The sequence below is a fragment of the Gouania willdenowi genome, chromosome 14 (genome assembly GCF_900634775.1).
Source record: "Gouania willdenowi chromosome 14, fGouWil2.1, whole genome shotgun sequence".
In the NCBI taxonomy this organism is placed as follows: domain Eukaryota; kingdom Metazoa; phylum Chordata; class Actinopteri; order Blenniiformes; family Gobiesocidae; genus Gouania; species Gouania willdenowi.
The window spans coordinates 36,141,396-36,161,395 of NC_041057.1; the positions used below are offsets into that span (position 1 = coordinate 36,141,396).

General features: G+C 35.4%; 1 protein-coding gene across 1 annotated transcript in view; it reads left to right on the forward strand.

The window, feature by feature from the left end:
- Positions 1-628: 628 nt before the first annotated feature.
- Positions 629-20,000, forward strand: part of robo3 (roundabout, axon guidance receptor, homolog 3 (Drosophila)) — a 123,407-nt gene continuing 104,035 nt past the window's right edge. Inside the window, 2 exon segments of the mRNA XM_028466180.1 lie at positions 629-1,012; positions 18,095-18,421. Coding sequence (XP_028321981.1) covers positions 940-1,012; positions 18,095-18,421 — 400 coding nt within the window. The 5' untranslated portion in view covers positions 629-939.

Consider the following 20,000-nt stretch of genomic DNA (forward strand, 5'->3'; position numbering starts at 1 on the left):
ATATATATATATATACACTACTGGAAAACACATTTTTGCTAAAAAATAAATAAAATAAATAAATAATAATTAATTTTAGTTTATTTTTGTTTTCAAAGTGAATGGACGTGTTTTATTTATTTGATTAGGTTATAGTTATAATCTCAATATGGAGGTAAACTCAACACACAAATAAAGTCTCTATTTTCTTCCAGAATATTCTTGTAGTTAGTTTAGTTATCTTAGCAGGGTTTTAAAACTTAAGGTTAGTTGATGGTCTGTAGATGTTTCAGGAGGTGCAGGTGGAGTTATTGCATATTATGATTTATTTTAAAGTTAACCAATTATTTTATTATAATTTTATTTGAGGTTAATATAATTACTCATTAATGCCCTCTGTAAGAAATATCAAGTCATAATTTATATATATATATATATATAAAGCTATAGGGAGCCATTGTAAAAGAGTCAAAGAGCCACATGAGGCTCCGGAGCCGCAGGTTGAAGACCCCTGCACCAAACCCTCTGTGCGTTGTTTTAATGCGACGCTTTACTTTGAAGGGAGAACCGGATGTGAGTGCTGTAACTTGTGCTCGCTGACGGTGCAGTGGTGGTCTGTACCGGAGCTTCTCACTCACTGAGGATCAGATCAGCCTCTCACTGCGGACACACAACACGTTCCTCCGCTGTGAGGCAGAGGAACGGACCAGGAACGGAACAGGGACGGAACAGGAACGGATCGGCTCCTACCGGTGGCTCGTGCACTGCTCTACGCTGTGTGCGTGGAGGAAAAGTTGCGGTGGATGTGTTTAGGAGCAGAGACTGAGATGGTTACTGTGGAGTTGGACGCTGGTTGGATGCTGGTTTAATGCTGGTTGGATGCTCAGACCTTATAGCTGAGGTGTGGATCAATCAGATCAGATCAATCAGATCAGATCTCCTCATGTCCCACCTGAGAGGATGATGATGATGATGATGATGAAGGCTCTGCTTCATCTTCTGATTCCATGTGCGTTCCTCAGTCTGACCTGTGGTGAGTATCTACACACTTTATATCTATGAGATGTTCTAGGATCACAGCTGATACATAATCATTCATGTAATTATTCATCTGAATAATATCCACTGTTATTATTATTATTATTATTATTATTATTATTATTATTATTATTATAGTCATCTTAAATCCTGGTTTTAATCACTAATAAAATGGTTCAAAGTGACCAAAAATGGTGGAAAAGGTGATGAAATGTGATTTTAAAAACCACAGAAATTAGTTAAAAGTTGTAAATATTAAAGTGGATAAAAACAGACAGAAAAAGTGGTAAAAATGGTTCAAAGTGTTAATATCGGAACAATTAGTTTAAACTGGTAAATAATGGACATGATAAATTATGAATGTGGTTAAATTGTCAAAAATAACCATAAAATCTGGTGAAAAGAGGTTAAAAGTGACAATAATGGTCAATATATGTGACATTAGGTGTAAAAGTGGTAGAAATGGTTTATAAGTGATGAACATGTTTGTAAAGTAGAAAAAATGTGTAGAAAAGTCATTAAAATATGATGTAGAAGTGTCAGAAATGGGAGAAATGTAGCAATAATATATTAAAAAGAACAAAATTATGGAAATAAAAAGTGATGAAAATATGTTAAAATATGGTGAGTTTAGTGAAGTTGTAGAAAAATGATAAAAATAAGCAAAAATGGCTCAAATTGTTAAAAAATATTCTTTGTTTCTTATAGGCATCTGGTGAGTTCAGATAGGGTCCTGACCCCAAGGTTGAGAACCCCTGCTGTAGATCACTATAGATGTTCACTTCATTCTGCTGATGTCAGCGTTTCATGAGCTTTAAACCAGTGAAACTTTTTCTGACACATTTTACTACACACACTACTTCCTGTTGGACGTGAAACAGTAATTCATGTTTGATCTGATCACAGATCAATCACTGAGAACACACACACACACACACACACACTAACACACACACACACACACTAACACACACACACACACACACTAACACACACACACACACTAACACACACACACTAACACACACAAACACACACACTAACACACACACACACACTAACACACACACACACACTAACACACACACACTAACACACACACACTAACACACACACACACTAACACACACACACTAACACACACACACACACTAACACACACACACACTAACACACACACACACACTAACACACACACACACACACACACACACACACGCACACACACACACACACACACTAACACACACACACTAACACACACACACTAACACACACACACACTAACACACACTAACACACACACACACACACTAACACACACACACACACTAACACACACACACTAACACACACACACACACACACACACACACACACACACACTAACACACACACACTAACACACACACACTAACACACACACACACACTAACACACACACACACACTAACACACACACTAACACACACTAACACACACACACACTAACACACACACTAACACACGCACACACACACACTAACACACACACACACTAACAAACACACACACTAACACACACACTAACACACACACACACTAACACACTCACACACACACTAACACACACACACACACACACTAACACACTAACACACACACACACTAACACACACACACACACAAACACACACACACTAACACACACACTAACACTCACACACACACACACACACACTAACACACACACACACTAACACACACACACACACACTAACACACACACACACTAACACACACACACACACACAAACACACACACACACTAACACACACACACACTAACACACACACACACACACACTAACACACACACACACACTAACACTCACACACACACACACTAACGCACACACACGCACACACACACACACTGTTAAATGTAAATCTAAATCCAGATGTTATATCTAAATCTAAATATCAAATATAAATCTAAATATTAATTGTTAAATCTAAATATTAATTGTTAAATCTAAATGTTAATTGTTAAATCTAAATGTTAAATTTACATTTAAATCTAAATGTCACTTTATTTTACAACTTTTAACCAATTTCAGTGGTTTTTAAAATCCCATTTCACCATTTTTATTCACTTTGAACCATTTTATTAGTGATTAAAACCATGATTTCCATCTTTAAGATGACTATAATAATAATAATAAACGTTCCTGGATAACAGTGGATATAATTCAGATGAATAAATAAATGTGGTTATTATCATTTTGCTGACTTTATGGATGAGTCTGGAACCATTATTTTGGGGGTCGGGGGCTGAAAATGTTGAGACCCACTGCTCTATGGACTGTAGTGATGTACAGTATATACAGTATAGGACTGAGTCTACTACAGTTCATATAGATCATGTAGTGATGTATATCATATTATAGATATATATATATTAGACTGGTGGTCTTAATGAGACATTCTAGGAGCAATAAAGACTTGTAGATAAACGTGTGATGTCATCTTGTCTTTTGTAAAGGTCAGTTTGTCCAAATGTGTTAGAATCTGCTTTTCTTTTGGTTTGGTGTTACCATGACAACAGTTGGGGTGTTTGCTCTTAGATTGTGAGATTTGAACAAAGAGAGTAAAAGTATTTCATTTAAAATGTATCAGATATGTTGAACAGTTATTGATTATTAGTGAAGTCCATCAGTAGCAGGTCATGTGACTAGACTGGAACTCTTTGGTTTTCTTTTATTTTGTGTTTTATTGAACATGTATAAAGTTTCCATGACTCAGCATTATTTTCACAGTAGATTTAAAGGATTGTTCACATTGATTATGTAACAGTGTCTGAACTCTGGGGCAAAAATAGAAAGAAATATCTTTATAGATTAATCATAACTCACATCTTTCTATGTGATTAATTCAAAGCGATTGATCACATTAGACTGATTGATCAGCTGTGAGGTCTGAACCACATCTATAAACTTAAACTAAATCAAATATTATAAGCTTTTTGGTTTTGTCAGTATTTAGTCATTATGTGTGTTTTAGTTGTTATTGTGTCATTTCGTTTGTTAATGAACTCTTTGTTTATGTGTTTTTGTCGTTTAGTGTCATTTTGTTACAGTTTGTGTCATTAGAGCTTTTCTGTAACGTGTTTTAGTAGTTATTCTGTTTGTTTACAGTATATATATATACTGTATATGGATATATATATATATATATATATATCCATATACAATATATATATATATATATATATATATATATACTGTATATGGATATATATATATATATATATATATATCCATATACAATATATATATATATATATATATATATATATACTGTGTATGGGTATATATATATATCCATATACAATATATATATATATATATATATATACTGTATATGGATATATATATATACTGTATATGGATGTATATATATATATATACATCTATATACACATCCATATACAGTATATATATATATATATATATATATATATATATATATATATATATATATATATATATATACTGTATATGGATGTGTATATATAGATGTGTATATATAGATGTATGGTTTAGTTTAACATTGTTTTCACGTTAGACGTCCTTCCTGAAACAACAGGACACACACACACACACACACACACACATGTTCTTCCCCTAAAGGCTTCATTTGATATAAAAATAGCAACAGGACGTGTTGAACAAGCTGTTTTTCTGCTTCGTTGATAATTAAAAACTGCTCATTATGTTTTCTCAGGATAATGGATTTAGTTTTTTAATATTTACTGTCCTCTAAAGCTTTAATAACAACTTATTTGAGCATCAAACGATGCACACGAACAGGGAAACATGTTTAATGAAATTAGGAAAATATCATTTTTAAAATGATTGGTGGACATACTGTAGAAAGGTTTTTGTTAGAGCTTTGATACTTTTATAGAATTAAATGCACAATAAATGAAAAGTAGTACGTTAATTATTACAGAAACTATGGGTTTATTTAGCTCTAAAATATTACACAAAAGCAAACAGTGAAATGCAAACAGAAGTTCATTAGATGTACAGTATATCAGGGGTTTAGAACTCATTTTAGTTCAGGGGCCAAAATTAAAATCATTTTATCTTCAGAGGGCCACACATTATAGATGTGAAAATAAGGATTTTAATAATCAATTTATTTTGCTCTAGTTTGAACTTCCACGTATAAATAAATGATCAAATATGTACGGCTCTAATAATATCATAGCAACAAGTGATTTACTTTCAATTTATTTGATTTTGTGAACAATTTTTATGTAATTTGGGGAAAGTTTGTGAAATAATTTGAAGAAAATTGCAGGATTTGTAAAAATATTGATGATGATTTTATGGAGTTTCATTGAATTTGTGTATTTTTTTGGAAATATCTACAACTGAATCAGTTATTAGTCATTTACACAAATATTCATGGTTTCTATGACTTTTTTACTTTCTGCTACTGGTTGTATGTGATCTTCTAAAACAGACATGAGCAACTGGCGGCCCGGGGGCCACATGTGGCCCTTAGTGTTATTTTTTGAGGTCCCCAAAGCAAATCCTCAAAAACTGTTATTCAGTAATACACAAAGTACACAAATGCACAAAACGTATTCCCAAAATATGCAAAATGACTCATAAAACATAGACAGCAACCACTTAATCAAACAAAATCACTATAAACACACAAAACAACACATTGCAGAATAGCTCCAAAAAAAATATTCACATAATTACACAAAATGACAAACATTACAACAAGAACAAAGAAATGAACAAAAAAAACACACAATGACTGATAAAATATCAAAACCACCCGTGTGTTTATGCTCTGATCATTATTCATTATTGTTAATGCTTTACTGTAAATGTGGCCCTCAGATACAGTCACATGTTTGTGGCCCCGCTGTGATAGAGGTGTGCTGTGGTCCTGTCCCTGATTGTTCCACACCACGGTTTGGAATGTTTCACACAAAAATAATAATCACAAGTATTTTGATCAATATTGTAATCACAATTATTTATTATGTCAGGGAAAAAAACGTGTTTTTATTACATTACACAATAGGTTTACAGGTTACACTGCAAAACGAAGCTTTAAATTATACTAAAAAATATTTACCCAAGAATTTAAAATGTCTAACTGAATAAATACAGTAATACAGAGTGCACAGCCTGTATTATAAATGTAAATATTGCTGACAATCATAAGTAATTCATCATGGCTACTAAAATCATGATCACAAATAAAATGTGATGAATTGTGCAGCCCTAGATTCATGTGTTGTGGGGGTCAGGGAGGAAAAAGTTTGAGAACCCCTGAAGTAGACGTTTGTGTTTCTGGATTATGCAGATTAAAAAGAGTTTAGACAATCTATGCACACCTGGAAGTTCAAAATATGTAACAATTATTATGACTGAATTAAAAACATCTGTTCTCAGAGAGTTTCTGCTGACTTTTCATGATTCATATGTGTTTGTGTTATTTTTTGTGTGTGTTGTGTTTGCATTTTGTTTATTATCAATCTGTGCCTTTGTGGAGTTTTTCAGTATTTATTGTGTTGTATGCAGTTGTGTTAGCATTGTGTGTTAGCATTGTGTGTTAGCATTGTGTGTATCTTTAGTGTCATTGTGTTGTGGGTTTAGGTCTGATGTCCTGTTGTGTGTATTATGAGTCTTCTTTTGTGCATTTTTAGAATCTTTTGTGTATATGTTGTTGCTTAATTATATATATATATATATATATACTTCGGTAAGGAGCTTTGTTTGTGTGCGTAAAGGAGGAGCTGCTGCTGCTGCTGCTGCTGCTTCTGTAGCAACACACACACTTTTCTGACTCTAAATCACTGCACGTAGTTTGATTACATCATAACGTCACACGCTACTATTCGCCCTTGATTTTAACACTAAACCAAAGGTCGCTTTTTTTGCAATTTTCGGCCGAATATTCGGTGCATCCCTATTTTGGGGGGCTTTGTCTTGGGGGCGACACAGAATTAGACCTAGGGCTCCATGTAGGGGATTAAAACCATAGCGTAGAGGATTAAAATCACAGCGTAGAGGTTAAATCACACTGTAGGTGTTAAATCACTGGGTCGGGGCCCCTACGCTCTACAGCGTTGGAGAGAACCCTGACAGGTGCTATTAAATGTTCTTATTCAGCACAAATTGAATCAATGTTATTGTCGCTGTAGTTTCCACTGGAGGGATTTTTCTTTTCCTCTGTAGACGTTCTACAGTGTGTGACATAAATCATATAAATCATATAAATCATATAAATCATATAAATCACATAAATCACATAAATCATATAAATCACATAAATCATTTAAATCACATAAATCACATAAATCACATAAATCATATAAATCACATAAATCACATAAATCACATGAATCACATGAATCACATAAATCACTTAAATCACATAAATCACATAAATCATATAAATCACTTAAATCACATAAATCATATAAATCACATAAATCATATAAATCACATAAATCACATAAATCACTTAAATCACATAAATCATATAAATCACATAAATCATTTAAATCACATAAATCACATAAATCACAGGCTCTGTGACAGCAACTGGAACAATGTGATGACTTCCTCTGCCAAAGTCTCTCCTGGTCCATGACTAACAAGGACAGGACACGTCTGCTTCCACACTGATTCCGTGTGCGTGCGTGCGTGCGTGCATGTGCTATATAGACATTATTCATCAACATTATGAAGATAATCTGACAAATAGAAACAAAGACGCTGCTGGACTCGTGGGAGGATTAGTAGAAAACATTGTAATAGAACTTTGAGTCGAGGTGAGCACGGCTCTATAATTAATCACTCTTGTTAAATAATGTATCTCAATGCAGATGTTTGAGCAGATGTTTCCAAACAGGTGTTGTTGTAGAGAATAAACACAATTTATGAGTCATTAGAGAACGTTCACACAGCTTGTGTTTTCACCGGACGACAGTGATTTCATCTCAAACACTGCTTTAGTGTGTGGAAGCAATAATTAGCATCTACTGAACAACAACAGTTCATATTAATCAAACTCACAGGAAACACATTATAAAGCTGCAGTTAGCAGCAGTTAGCTAGTTAGCTTACATCATCATCAGTCTATTAGAGACATCCATAGAGATGCTAAACCTAAAAAATAACAACATATATTCAACTCCAGAACAAACATGATGAAGTGTGATCTAACAGACGCTAACAGCCGCTAACAGCTAGCCTGCATTAGCTAAGGCTGTAATAAACACAGGGACAGAAGTTTTTCTATTGTCTTAAATATTTAATATTTTGATAGCACTTCCAGATGATTATTGTTGTTTTTTGCGTTATATAAATAAAGTTGAGGAAACATTCAGGGTTGGGCTCAATTCTAATTGTAATTGCGTAATTGATAATTAATTAAAATAATGGTGTCATTATAATTTGAATAGATTTTTTTTAATAGATGTCGCCGTTGTAATTGTAATTTGCAAGGAAACACAAAACTGTTGAACCATGTTACAGTTCTATGATAATGTATTACTATTAATGTTAATATTAATGTTATTAAAATATTCAAATAAGTTTCATATGTAGTTTTCTCACTAACTGTGAGTGAATCTTTGCATTCATGCAACGGTTAGTAGTGGGTTAGTGTTAGCATTAGCGTTAGCGTTATATGATACAACAGAATGTATTTAATTAGTGACGATACAAAGAGTAAAAATACTGTAAATATATTTAGTACAAATAGTTTATAGTTATTGATAGAATCCTTCTCTTGTTTCTAGGTGGACTTTTTAAGTTATTATGATACATGCATTAAAATATGAATGTAATGCCAAAACGACAACACACACACACACACACACACACAACAGGCCTATAAACGACACACACACACGTTACACAATACAAACATCATGAGATCATTAGAAGCACATTTGTTTGTTTTTAAGTGTTATATGAATAAAAGTTGGTACATTTGTAATTTAACTTTAGTAATTAAAAATGTAATTTAGCCCAACCTTTTAAGATACACACGTGTATCTCATATTTATCTATGATCCTTATTCATGGCTGCGTCTATATATCAGTCTATCATTGACTGGTGGATTTGATGAATGAGACTGAGTCATGCTCTAGGACTGCTGGTCAGATGCTGACTCATGGTTTAACATCTATCTGTGTGTATGTGCGTGTGCGTGTGCGTGCGTGTTTGTGTTTGTGTTTGTGTTTGTGTGTGTTTGTGTGTGTGTGTGCGTGTGACAGGAAGCCGGTGGCTGGCATTTCCCTAACCCAACCTCCTCCTTGTCCTGGAGCTCCTTCCAGAAATACTCCAGCGTTAATGGACTAAAAATGAGCCATGATAAATACACTAGACACATTAACACGAGTCAATCTGTGTTTAAATGTATTTTGATACATTTATTGTATGTACAGTATCTACAGTAGGTACTCATTGGACTGAGAGAATAGTGAATATAGAGCTATAGTGAGTAATGAGGAGCTAGTTAGCATAGCATAGATTGTTCATTGGAGATTTTATAGATAGAGTGGGTGTGGCCTATGCAATGAATTTAACTTAAACCTAGTTTGTTTTTAGTTTATGGAAAAAGACATTGAGTGTAAAATGATGTTTTCTGCTCGTCTCACACTGTGTTGTGATAAAACTACTTGTTCTTATCTTTCACCATCTCATCAGATCTCATGTTCTCTGTATTTCCTGGAGGAGATCAAACACGTGGTGATGATTTATGGTGAGGATGGTGTTTTTTATGATTATTTTCATTCTCAGCATCAACACAGGCTCCATTACAGGCTTTGATCTTTTGTGTTCTGTTCTCATGCTGGGCCTGGGACCGTATGTTTAGAACCTAGTGAAGGAGTGGGAGGGTAGAGGACGGTCATAAAGTGTCTGTGATTGTGACGGAATGAGAGGAAGGAAGAGGAAGAACTGCTGACATAATCATGAATTACTATTTAGTGCTCACTGTACCTTTAAATCCAGCCTAAAGTGGTCTTTATTTCCTGTTGTAGACCCCATAGACCAGCTGTGTCTTTGTTTAAAAAGATTATTAATCACATTCATTCTGAATGAACATGGCCATTCTGAATTAAACTTAGAACAAGTCTGGATGAACTACGGCCGTGCCGAAAAAGCACGTTCCACGTTTCAGAGAATACAGTCAAATGACTCGGTTCCACTGAGTAAAACAGAGGCTCTAGACATAGAATATCTACGTATCTCAAATTCAGATTCAACGAGCATTAATGGAGGAGGAGTCATTTAAAAAATGGCCCCCGTGACACGTACGGAGTAATGGGCCCCATTTATATATTGGTGTGTGTCAATGATTGTGTATCACCAACTGTTGTAATATTTGACTCACAAATAAATGAGAAAATGATTTCATTTTTTTTCTTCTGTTGGGCCTCAAATAGAAAATGGTGCTGAGCGTTGATGCGTACACATCTATAGATTATAAATACCATATTTCAGCCTGATCTGTTCACCAATAACAGAGGAATAGTGATTTCACTCTTGTACACAAGAAGAAGAAGAAGAAGAAGAACACAGTGGGTGGAGTTTAGAGTCCGGTAGCCCCGCCCTGAAACCCTCTAACTCAGTGTCTCAGTGTGTGACAACAGGCTTTTATTAGCGTTACACATAAAGTAAATAACCTGTAATATTTGTGCTTTTTTATCCTTTAATCTGTTATTTTTCTCTTTCACTTTAGTCTCTTCTTCTGTTTTTACCTCCATCTGTTGGAGCATCTGTCACTGTTTGACCTTTGACCTTTGACCTTTGACCTTTGACCTTTGACCTTTGACCTTTGACCTGTGACGTATTGGAGATAAATGAACAAACTATTTTAGCTTCATCATGAAACTAAACTCTGTGTGTGTGTGTGTGTGTGTGTCTGTGTGTGTGTGTGCGTGTGTGTGTGTGTGTGTCTGTGTGTCTGTGTGTGTGCACGTGTGCGCGTGTGTCTGTGTGTGTGTGTGTGTGTGTGTGTGTGTGTGTGTGTATTTCATATTATTAGCAGGACACATATCCACATGTTCCCAGTGTTAAACTAATCTAATGATATAATTTATTCTCACTTTTCTTCCAGTTTGAATAACTTTGTACTTGTTTGACAGTAATTTATTCTTTGTGTGCAGAGGATGTGATGATGTCTAAATACAGTCTTTATCAGACAGGGACGTTCACGCTGAGTGGACAGAATAATTAAAACCAACGTTTACAGGAACGTACAGGGATATTTTTACCACTTAAGAAAATGAAGTGAAAAGGGTTGAATTTAATGACACTGGGAGTTTGTAACAGGTTTTCAGGTGGAAACGTTGATCTCATGGATGTTTTTTGTTTTTTTGTTCTACGGTGCAGGTTCTTAGTCCATGTCGTACTGTGTAAACGTAGTCCTGATGTGTCTTTAATAACTAATAGATGCTTCACCACAGACTGTTTATCACACCTCTTGTGTAACACAAGCTTCCCAGGAGGAACCTGGTGCTCTGCTGGGCTAAAAATGGGACCCTGGTGTCGATTGTATGGGAACGCGTCAAGCAACACATACACATACACGCACGCACATGCACACACACGCACCCGTACCCTGCACCTGCACATCTGCACATCTGTACATCTGATCTACATTTCCCATAGACTTAGAATGGGTAGACGGGCACAATGCACAAGTCACGTCTGCATGTGTGATTGTAGACGTATGAACGCTTTAATGTACATACACATTACAGCGTACACACACACCTACGCCACACCTGGATGTACACCTAACAAACAAATATATCAGTCACACGTAGACTCAGGTGTGGCGTGAGTGAAGCTATAGTGATCAGGTGACCTTACTGATGTACACACGTGTACACGCCTGCACGCCTAACATAGTGAAGGTCACATGATCACTATAGCTTCACTCACACCTGTCACTACATCTAACTACTGACATTAGGTACGTTTAGTGAAAGTTAGACACGTACACGTGTGTTAGACTGGTGATACACACACACACACACACACACACAGAGACACACACACACACACACACACGCACACACAGTCAGTCTGTCAATCATCAGAAATATCTAAAATACCAACAATAACAGACAAGCTGAAGTTTATCCTCAAACAGAAATAATTGGAGTTGAATAGAATAAACTCCACCTACATTAGCATTAATAATATAGATTAAAATCATTGTCTGGTGGGATAAACATTCAAATGTTCATTAGTTCAAATGTTCCAATTATTATTTTCACCCTGAAAGTCAATTACACATACCTTCTCAATTACTAAAGTTCAATTACAATGAATCACAATTACTGAGCCTTTAATAAATAACGTAATCTTCCTCTTGTGTTAGCTTTCTGTTAGCATCTCTAATGCTAACGGGTCAGTTTGACCCATGTCTATAATCAGCTGTAAAATACACTGATAAATATTATCTATTATATAATTAGGTTCTCATCAAACATATTTGAATAATTATTATATATAGAACTGTAAAGTGGTTCACCAGGTTTAACTTTAATTACATTGTATTTGACATTTTTTTTTAGAATTTCCACAACAATTACAATTACAAAGTCAATTGTACAGTAACACTTTGCAGTGTTTATTAAAACCCGTTCCCATTGGCTGAGCCAGGCTATGGTCCCTGTAGCTTCATTAGCTTTAGTTTAGCTAAAGGTTTTTATTGTAGATCATTTCTCTGTAATAGTGATGGTAGGAGGTAATAATCAGCAGCTCTTCATACAAACATTCACTCTCTACACTCCATATGTCTGTTTGACTTCATTTGACTTTTATTTTCTCATCCTCGCTCTGATCTAAAACATACATCATGGAACCACGTACCAGGGGAATCACGCTAGGCTCAGAAATTCAAATATCCTGTAGATGTGTCACTGCTCTGATGATTTCTACTGTATCATCCTATATTTAGATTATAATGTAGTTTGCCAGATGACTTCAAGAAACTAGGAACATTTTCTGAACCATTTCAGCCCATTTTTGTTTTTTTTTTACCCTTTTTCTACAATTTCACAAAACTCACCATATTTTAACATATTTTCATCACTTTTTCTTGCCATATTTTTGCTCCTTTTAATGTATTTTTGCTACATTTCTCCCATTTCTGACACTTCTACATCACATTTTAATGACTTTTCTACACATTTTTCCACTTTCCAGACATGTTCATCACTTATAAACCATTTCTACCACTTTTACACCTAATGTCACATATATTGACCCATTATTGTCACTTTTAACCTCTTTTCATCATATTTATGATAATATTTGCCACAATCACAATTTTTAATGCCCAAATGTTGCTAGTTTAAACTAAATATCCTTACATTTCTAAATTCTATTACCCACAATTTACAATTTTTAACCAAATTCTGTGGTTTTTAAAATCCCATTTCACCACATTTTCCACCATTTTTATTCACTTTGAACCATTTTATTAGTGATTAAAACCATGATTTCCATCTTCAAGATGATTATAATAATAATAATAAACGTTCCTGGATAACAGTGGATATTATTCAGATGAATAAATAAATGTGGTTATCACAGATTCATAGAACAATGGACCATCATTTTACTGACTTTATGGATGGACCCCAAAAATCTCTCCTTTATTCCCCCTTATAGATGGTCCTGTCTCCACATGACTGTTCTTCAATGTTCATGTCTGTGTTCAACCACCTTCAGCTACAGTGGGGGTCCCTGCTCTCTGGGACCTTTATTTTGGAGGGTCCCTGCTCTCTGGGACCTTTATTTTGGAGGGTCCCTGCTCTCTGGGACCTTTATTTTGGAGGGTCCCCACTCTCTGTGACCTTTATTTTAGAGGGTCCCCACTCTCTGGGACTTTTATTTTGGAGGGTCGCTATAGGCCTGAACAGGTTGAGAACCACTGGTTGGTTGTTGGATGCTGTTGGATGCTGTTGGATGCTCTCCTGATGATGTTTAACTCACTCTCTATTGGTGCTCGTCTTTAAAAGCTTTTTTAAAACATATTTTCATGGTAGTTTCCAATCAGCTCAGACTGAAACATGTATAAGTCAGACCTACCATGATACACAGGATGCTAACAGACGAGCTAACTGCAGCTCACAGGCACTGTCAGGTGTTAGCTAGCTCTTTAGCTCAGATAGAATGTCAGTGAGGATAGTTTTTAGCTTTTCGTGCTGTGGAGTCGTAGGTCAATCCTACAGCGTTTTAACGCCTCTATGCTGAGCTTCACCACATACAGTAGTTGGCTTTGTTTGGGACTCAATGTGAACACCACTAGAGCATCAGAGAAGCTCATTATACTTTTACTTCATTACACAATAATGATGTATTTTACTCCAAACAGTGCAGAACCTTTTCATTGGTACACCCATAGTTACAATTACATTACCTCAGGTAGTCAATTACAATTACAAATTAAATTACAATTAATCACAATTACTGAGCCTGAAATAAATAACCTAATAAAAGTTAACCTTCCTCCTGTGTTAGCTTCCCGTTAGCATCTCTAATGCTAACAGGTCCTAAATCAGCTGTAAAATACATTAAAAACTAATATCTATCATCTCATTTATTTCCTATATTGATTACATTGTTAGGCTTGAAAATATATGTTTTAATATTTATGGTGTCGGCATCTGAGCCTTTTTGTGTCAGTATACCCATATATTTATATTTATATATATTTTATTTTTTTAATGGCAATTACAATTACAAAATAAATTCTCTAAACTCAATTGCACTTGTAATTACACCATAATCATAATTTATTATCAATTACGCAATTACAATTATAATTGGCCCCAACCCTGCCTATAATACTGATGCACAGACCACAACACAAGAAACAGGAGAACCGTTGCTTTGTTTCGTAGGTGTTCATTTTAGTTTATATATATAATATATATACAGTACATATATGCTGTACATATATGGGTCTCGTACGAGCGAATGTTTCTTTCCCTATAATGTCCTGTAACCTATAGACATTAATGTGTCTTTAAAACTACAGAATGAAAGTGTGATGTCACAGGATCAAAGTCTTCACAGATTTAGAAACATTTAACTTTAATGAATCCTTTGACTTTTCCCACAGGTTCTATAAATACTTTAAAGGTCGTAATAATGAAGCTGAGCTGATTTCACACTAACTCAGGACTTTATATCAGCTAAAAGCTCTTCTTAAACAAAGTTCTTAATCCTTTTAAAGACTCAGAGGATTTGTGTCTTTAAAGGCACTTCTTTTACTTTTTACTGACTGGTTTTATCAGGAATAAATGAACCTCACACTTCCTTTCTTTAATTCACACATGAACCATTACAGTATATTTTCTGATCAAGATAAAAACTAATTCTGAGATTTGTCCTTTGATCTTTTTCTTCTTTCTTTTTGTGCTTGATTTTGTGTTTTTCTGCCCTTTGGGTTGAAGTCGAGGTCATTTCAGACACAGACTTATTTCCATCATAAACATCATGTGTTTCTATCCATTAGCAGCTGAACCACAGACTATTCATTGGTCCACACAGTGTGGACTTATTTAAAGGAGCGTTGGGCAGGATTTGAGAAAAAATAAACCTTCATTTTAACTTTCTTTTAATGTGAATGGTTGATAAACGCTCACAACCAAAGAAAGTTACACTATTTCTATTTCTACCTATTGATTGAACAGATTGTGTGCTACATTTTGTTCTGCTGTTCTGGGCGTGAACTTCCCACACACGTCTGCAGACGTGACGTCAAATGATGCTGTTGGAGCTTGGAGAGGCGGACCTCCACCGTTTTAAAAAAGAATGAGAAGAAGATGTTTTGGAGACTGAAAGAAGACGAACACAGTGGACTAAACTACTGTTTGGTTCCACAGACGTACGCAGAGGCATGTGCACAGGTCTTACAGTAAACAGTCACATGAACGGAGAGTAAATAAATAACTGTCACAGTGTTGATCAGGACGTATTATCTCCTCCTAGTTTGACCCAACAGTGAAAACCTCTTTTTTTTCTTAAAGAAACGACATATTGTATGTTTTTTTTATTGATAAGCACAGATTTTATTAATAAACAAAGGTAAATGTCAACATCAGATCAGTGCACGCTAGAGACCCATGGGATGTATTTCTATAATCCATGTATGAAAGATGATGATAATCCATGTAGTTATTCCTCTGCTCTGGGATCCTGTTCTCACAGTGAAAGCTGCATTATTCAGAGCTACAGCAGCTGCAGCAGGGAATGAAGAACGCTGCACGCTAACCACACCATGTGATCTGTCTGAACACCACACGTACGGTGCCGTAGAATCCCGTCAGGGTTGGGTCGGGTATCCATCCTCTAGTTACAGTAACTAATCAGCTGCGCTCCGTGAGAAACAGTTGATGATAGTTACACTAACCACCGTGGTGTCACCATGGAAACTGATTTATACATCCTGCTCTATGATCCTTTAAATTATGAAATATTCAAGCTAACAGGAATATTTGTATCTCCTGAAGACAATTGAAGTGAGGATGCAGGTACTGATATTAGCTTAGCATTAGCCATGCAATAACTTTAGGCTAACATTAGCATTAGCCTAGCAATAGTATTAGCCTTACAATAGCATTGACCTAGCATTAGCATTAGAATAGCAATAGCACTAATCGAGCATTAGCCTAGCATTGGCCATTACCTACCATTAGCATTAGCCTAACAATACCATTAGCCTAGCAATAGTAATAACCTAGCATTAGCAATGGCCTAACAATATCATTAACCTAGCATTAGCCTAGCAATAGTAATAACCTATCATTAGCATTAGCCTAACAATATCATTAACCTAGCATTAGCCTAGCAATAGTAATAACTTAGCATTAGCAATAGCCTAACAATACCATTAAACTAGCAATAGCAATAGCCTAACAATACCATTAACCTAGCATTAGCCTAGTAGTAGTAATAACCTAGCATTAGCGTTAGCCTAGCAGTAGTAATAACCTAGCATTAGCTTTAGCCTAGCAGTAGTAATAAACTAGCATTAGCCTAACAATATCATTAACCTAGCATTAGCCTAGCAATAGTAATAACCTAGCATTAGCGTTAACCTAGCAATAGTAATAACTAGCATTAGCAATAGCCTAACAATACCATTAACCTAGCATTAGCCTAGCAATAATAATAACCTAGCATTAGCGTAGCCTAGCAGTAGTAATAACCTAGCATTAGCGTTAGCCTAGCAGTAGTAATATCCTAGTATTAGCATTAGCCTAACAATATCATTAACCTAGCATTAGCCTAGCAATAGTAATAACCTAGCATTAGCGTTGGCCTAGCAATAGTAATAGCCTAGCATTAGCGTTAACCTAGCAATAGTAATAACATAGCATTAGCGTTAGCCTAGCAGTAGTAATAATCTAGCATTAGCAATAGCCTAACAATATCATTTACCTAGCATTAGCCTAGCAATAGTAATAACCTAGCATTAGCGTAGCCTAGCAGTAGTAATAACCTAGCATTAGCGTTAGCCTAGCAGTATTAATAACCTAGCATTAGCATTAGCCTAACAATATCATTAACCTAGCATTGGCCTAGCAGTAGTAATAACCTAGCATTAACATTAGCCTAACAATATCATTAACCTAGCATTAGCCTAGCAATAGTAATAAGCTAGCATTAGCATTAGCCATGCCTCCTGTATCCTCACTAATTATGGCTGAATTGTCACAAATTGACTTCATATGTTGTAATTTTTCAGATTAAATCTCCTGACGTAGTAATAGATGTTTTCTACTCTGTGTTTTTTAGGGTTCTTTCACATGTTCCTCTGTGGTCCTCACTAGGTTTCCTCTGATAGTTCTGGTCTGTTTGGTGGTGGTAAAACTGTGGTGAGGACCAGACTAATAAAGTAGAGTTTAGATCAGAGTTCTCCTCCTCTGAAGCCTGGAGATCTTTTTATGATGGAGAAAGAAAGTGGGACTAAAAACTATCCAGAGAGAATTAAAGATTCTTGATGTTTTCTCTCCAGGATCTCGTCTCAGGATCGAGGATTCAGCTCCCAGGGTCCTAGAGCACCCCTCGGATCTCATCGTGTCTAAAGGGGAGCCGGCCACCCTCAACTGTAAGGCCGACGGCCGTCCCCAGCCCACGGTGGAGTGGTACAAGGACGGAGAACGGGTGGAGACGGTGAGGGACGACCCACGATCCCATCGGATGCTTTTACCCAACGGATCACTTTTCTTCCTGAGGATCGTTCATGGAAGGAGGAGCAAACCTGACGAGGGCGTGTACGTGTGTGTGGCACGAAACTACCTGGGAGAGGCCGTGAGCCGCAACGCATCACTGGAAGTAGCCAGTAAGAGCTTTATTATATTATGTTATATTACATTACATTACATTACATTACATTACTATATTATATTATATTACATTATATTATATTATACAACAGTACATTACAATACTACATTACATTACAATACATTACTATATTATATTATATTACATTATATTATATTATACAACAGTACATTACATTACTACATTACATTACATTACAATATTATATTATATTATATTATATTATATTATACAACAGTACATTACATTACTATATTATATTATATTACATTACATTACATTACATTACAATACAATACAATACAATACAATACTGTCATTACCAGCCTGTGATTGGCTGATCCCGTTAGATCTCAGAAGCTAAGCAGGTCTGGGCCTGGTTAGTAGTTGGATGGAGAACACTGAGAATTCCAGGGGCCACAGTGGGGTGGCAGTCACCCAGTGGTATCTGTCATTGTGCCCTTGGGCAAGGCACTTCACCTACATTGCCTGGTATGAATGTAGTGTGTGAGTGAGTGTTGGTGGTGGTCGGAGGGGCCTATGGTTCACTATGGCAGCCTCGCTTCCGTCAGTCTGCCCCAGGGCAGCTGTGGCTACAATACTAGCTTACCACCACTAAGTGTGGAGTGAAAGAATAATGCCTTAATTCTGTAAAGCGTCTTTGAGTGTCTATGATAAAGTGTTATATAAAACTGATGCATTATTATTATTACTATACTATACTATACTATACTATACTATACTATACTATACTATACTATACTATACTATACTACATTACTATACTATACTATACTATACTATACTATACTATACTATACTATACTATACTATACTACACTGCACAATACAACGTCACGCTATGCTATGCTATGCTATGCTATGCTATGCTATGCTATGCTATGCTATGCTATGCTATGCTATGCTATGCTATGCTACAATACAATACTACATTACATTTTTATAATAATATTATTGTATACTAATGAGCTGTGGTGCATCTGCCAAACATGGAGCCATAATATAATTAATTATAATAATTAATATAAACACAGCAGGTGATTCTAAAATATTCCGTGTTCATTTATTCATCAAAGTATTACACCAGATAAGCTCAGAAATTGTCTGGTTTCCATGGTTTCATGTTGAATTTAAATCTAAAATCACGTTTATTTTAGGAAACTTTGAAATATCAAAGCATTAAATAATTCCTGCAAGTTTTAGTTCATGTTGTTTTTCTTTTTAATTAATAAGTTAAGGTTTTATTTTTTTCAGAAAATGTATTTTGATCTCTTGACATGCCCAGAAAGAATGCACAAGGACACATCAAAGCCATCTGCAGATGCCTCTGAGGCAGACTGGGAGCTGACAGTCGAAACACTTCAGGAGATCTCCTTCCTGTAAAAAATCTTCTGAATAAAATAAAACCTTAACCTTAAAGACAACAATACAATAAAGTATTAGTTCCACTATATATTGTTTTACTTTTAGTAATCAATGAGGTTATCGATCAGTTCAAATCATACCAAGTAGATTTTACATTTTAATGTATTAAAAACAAAAAAGTGGCAGTT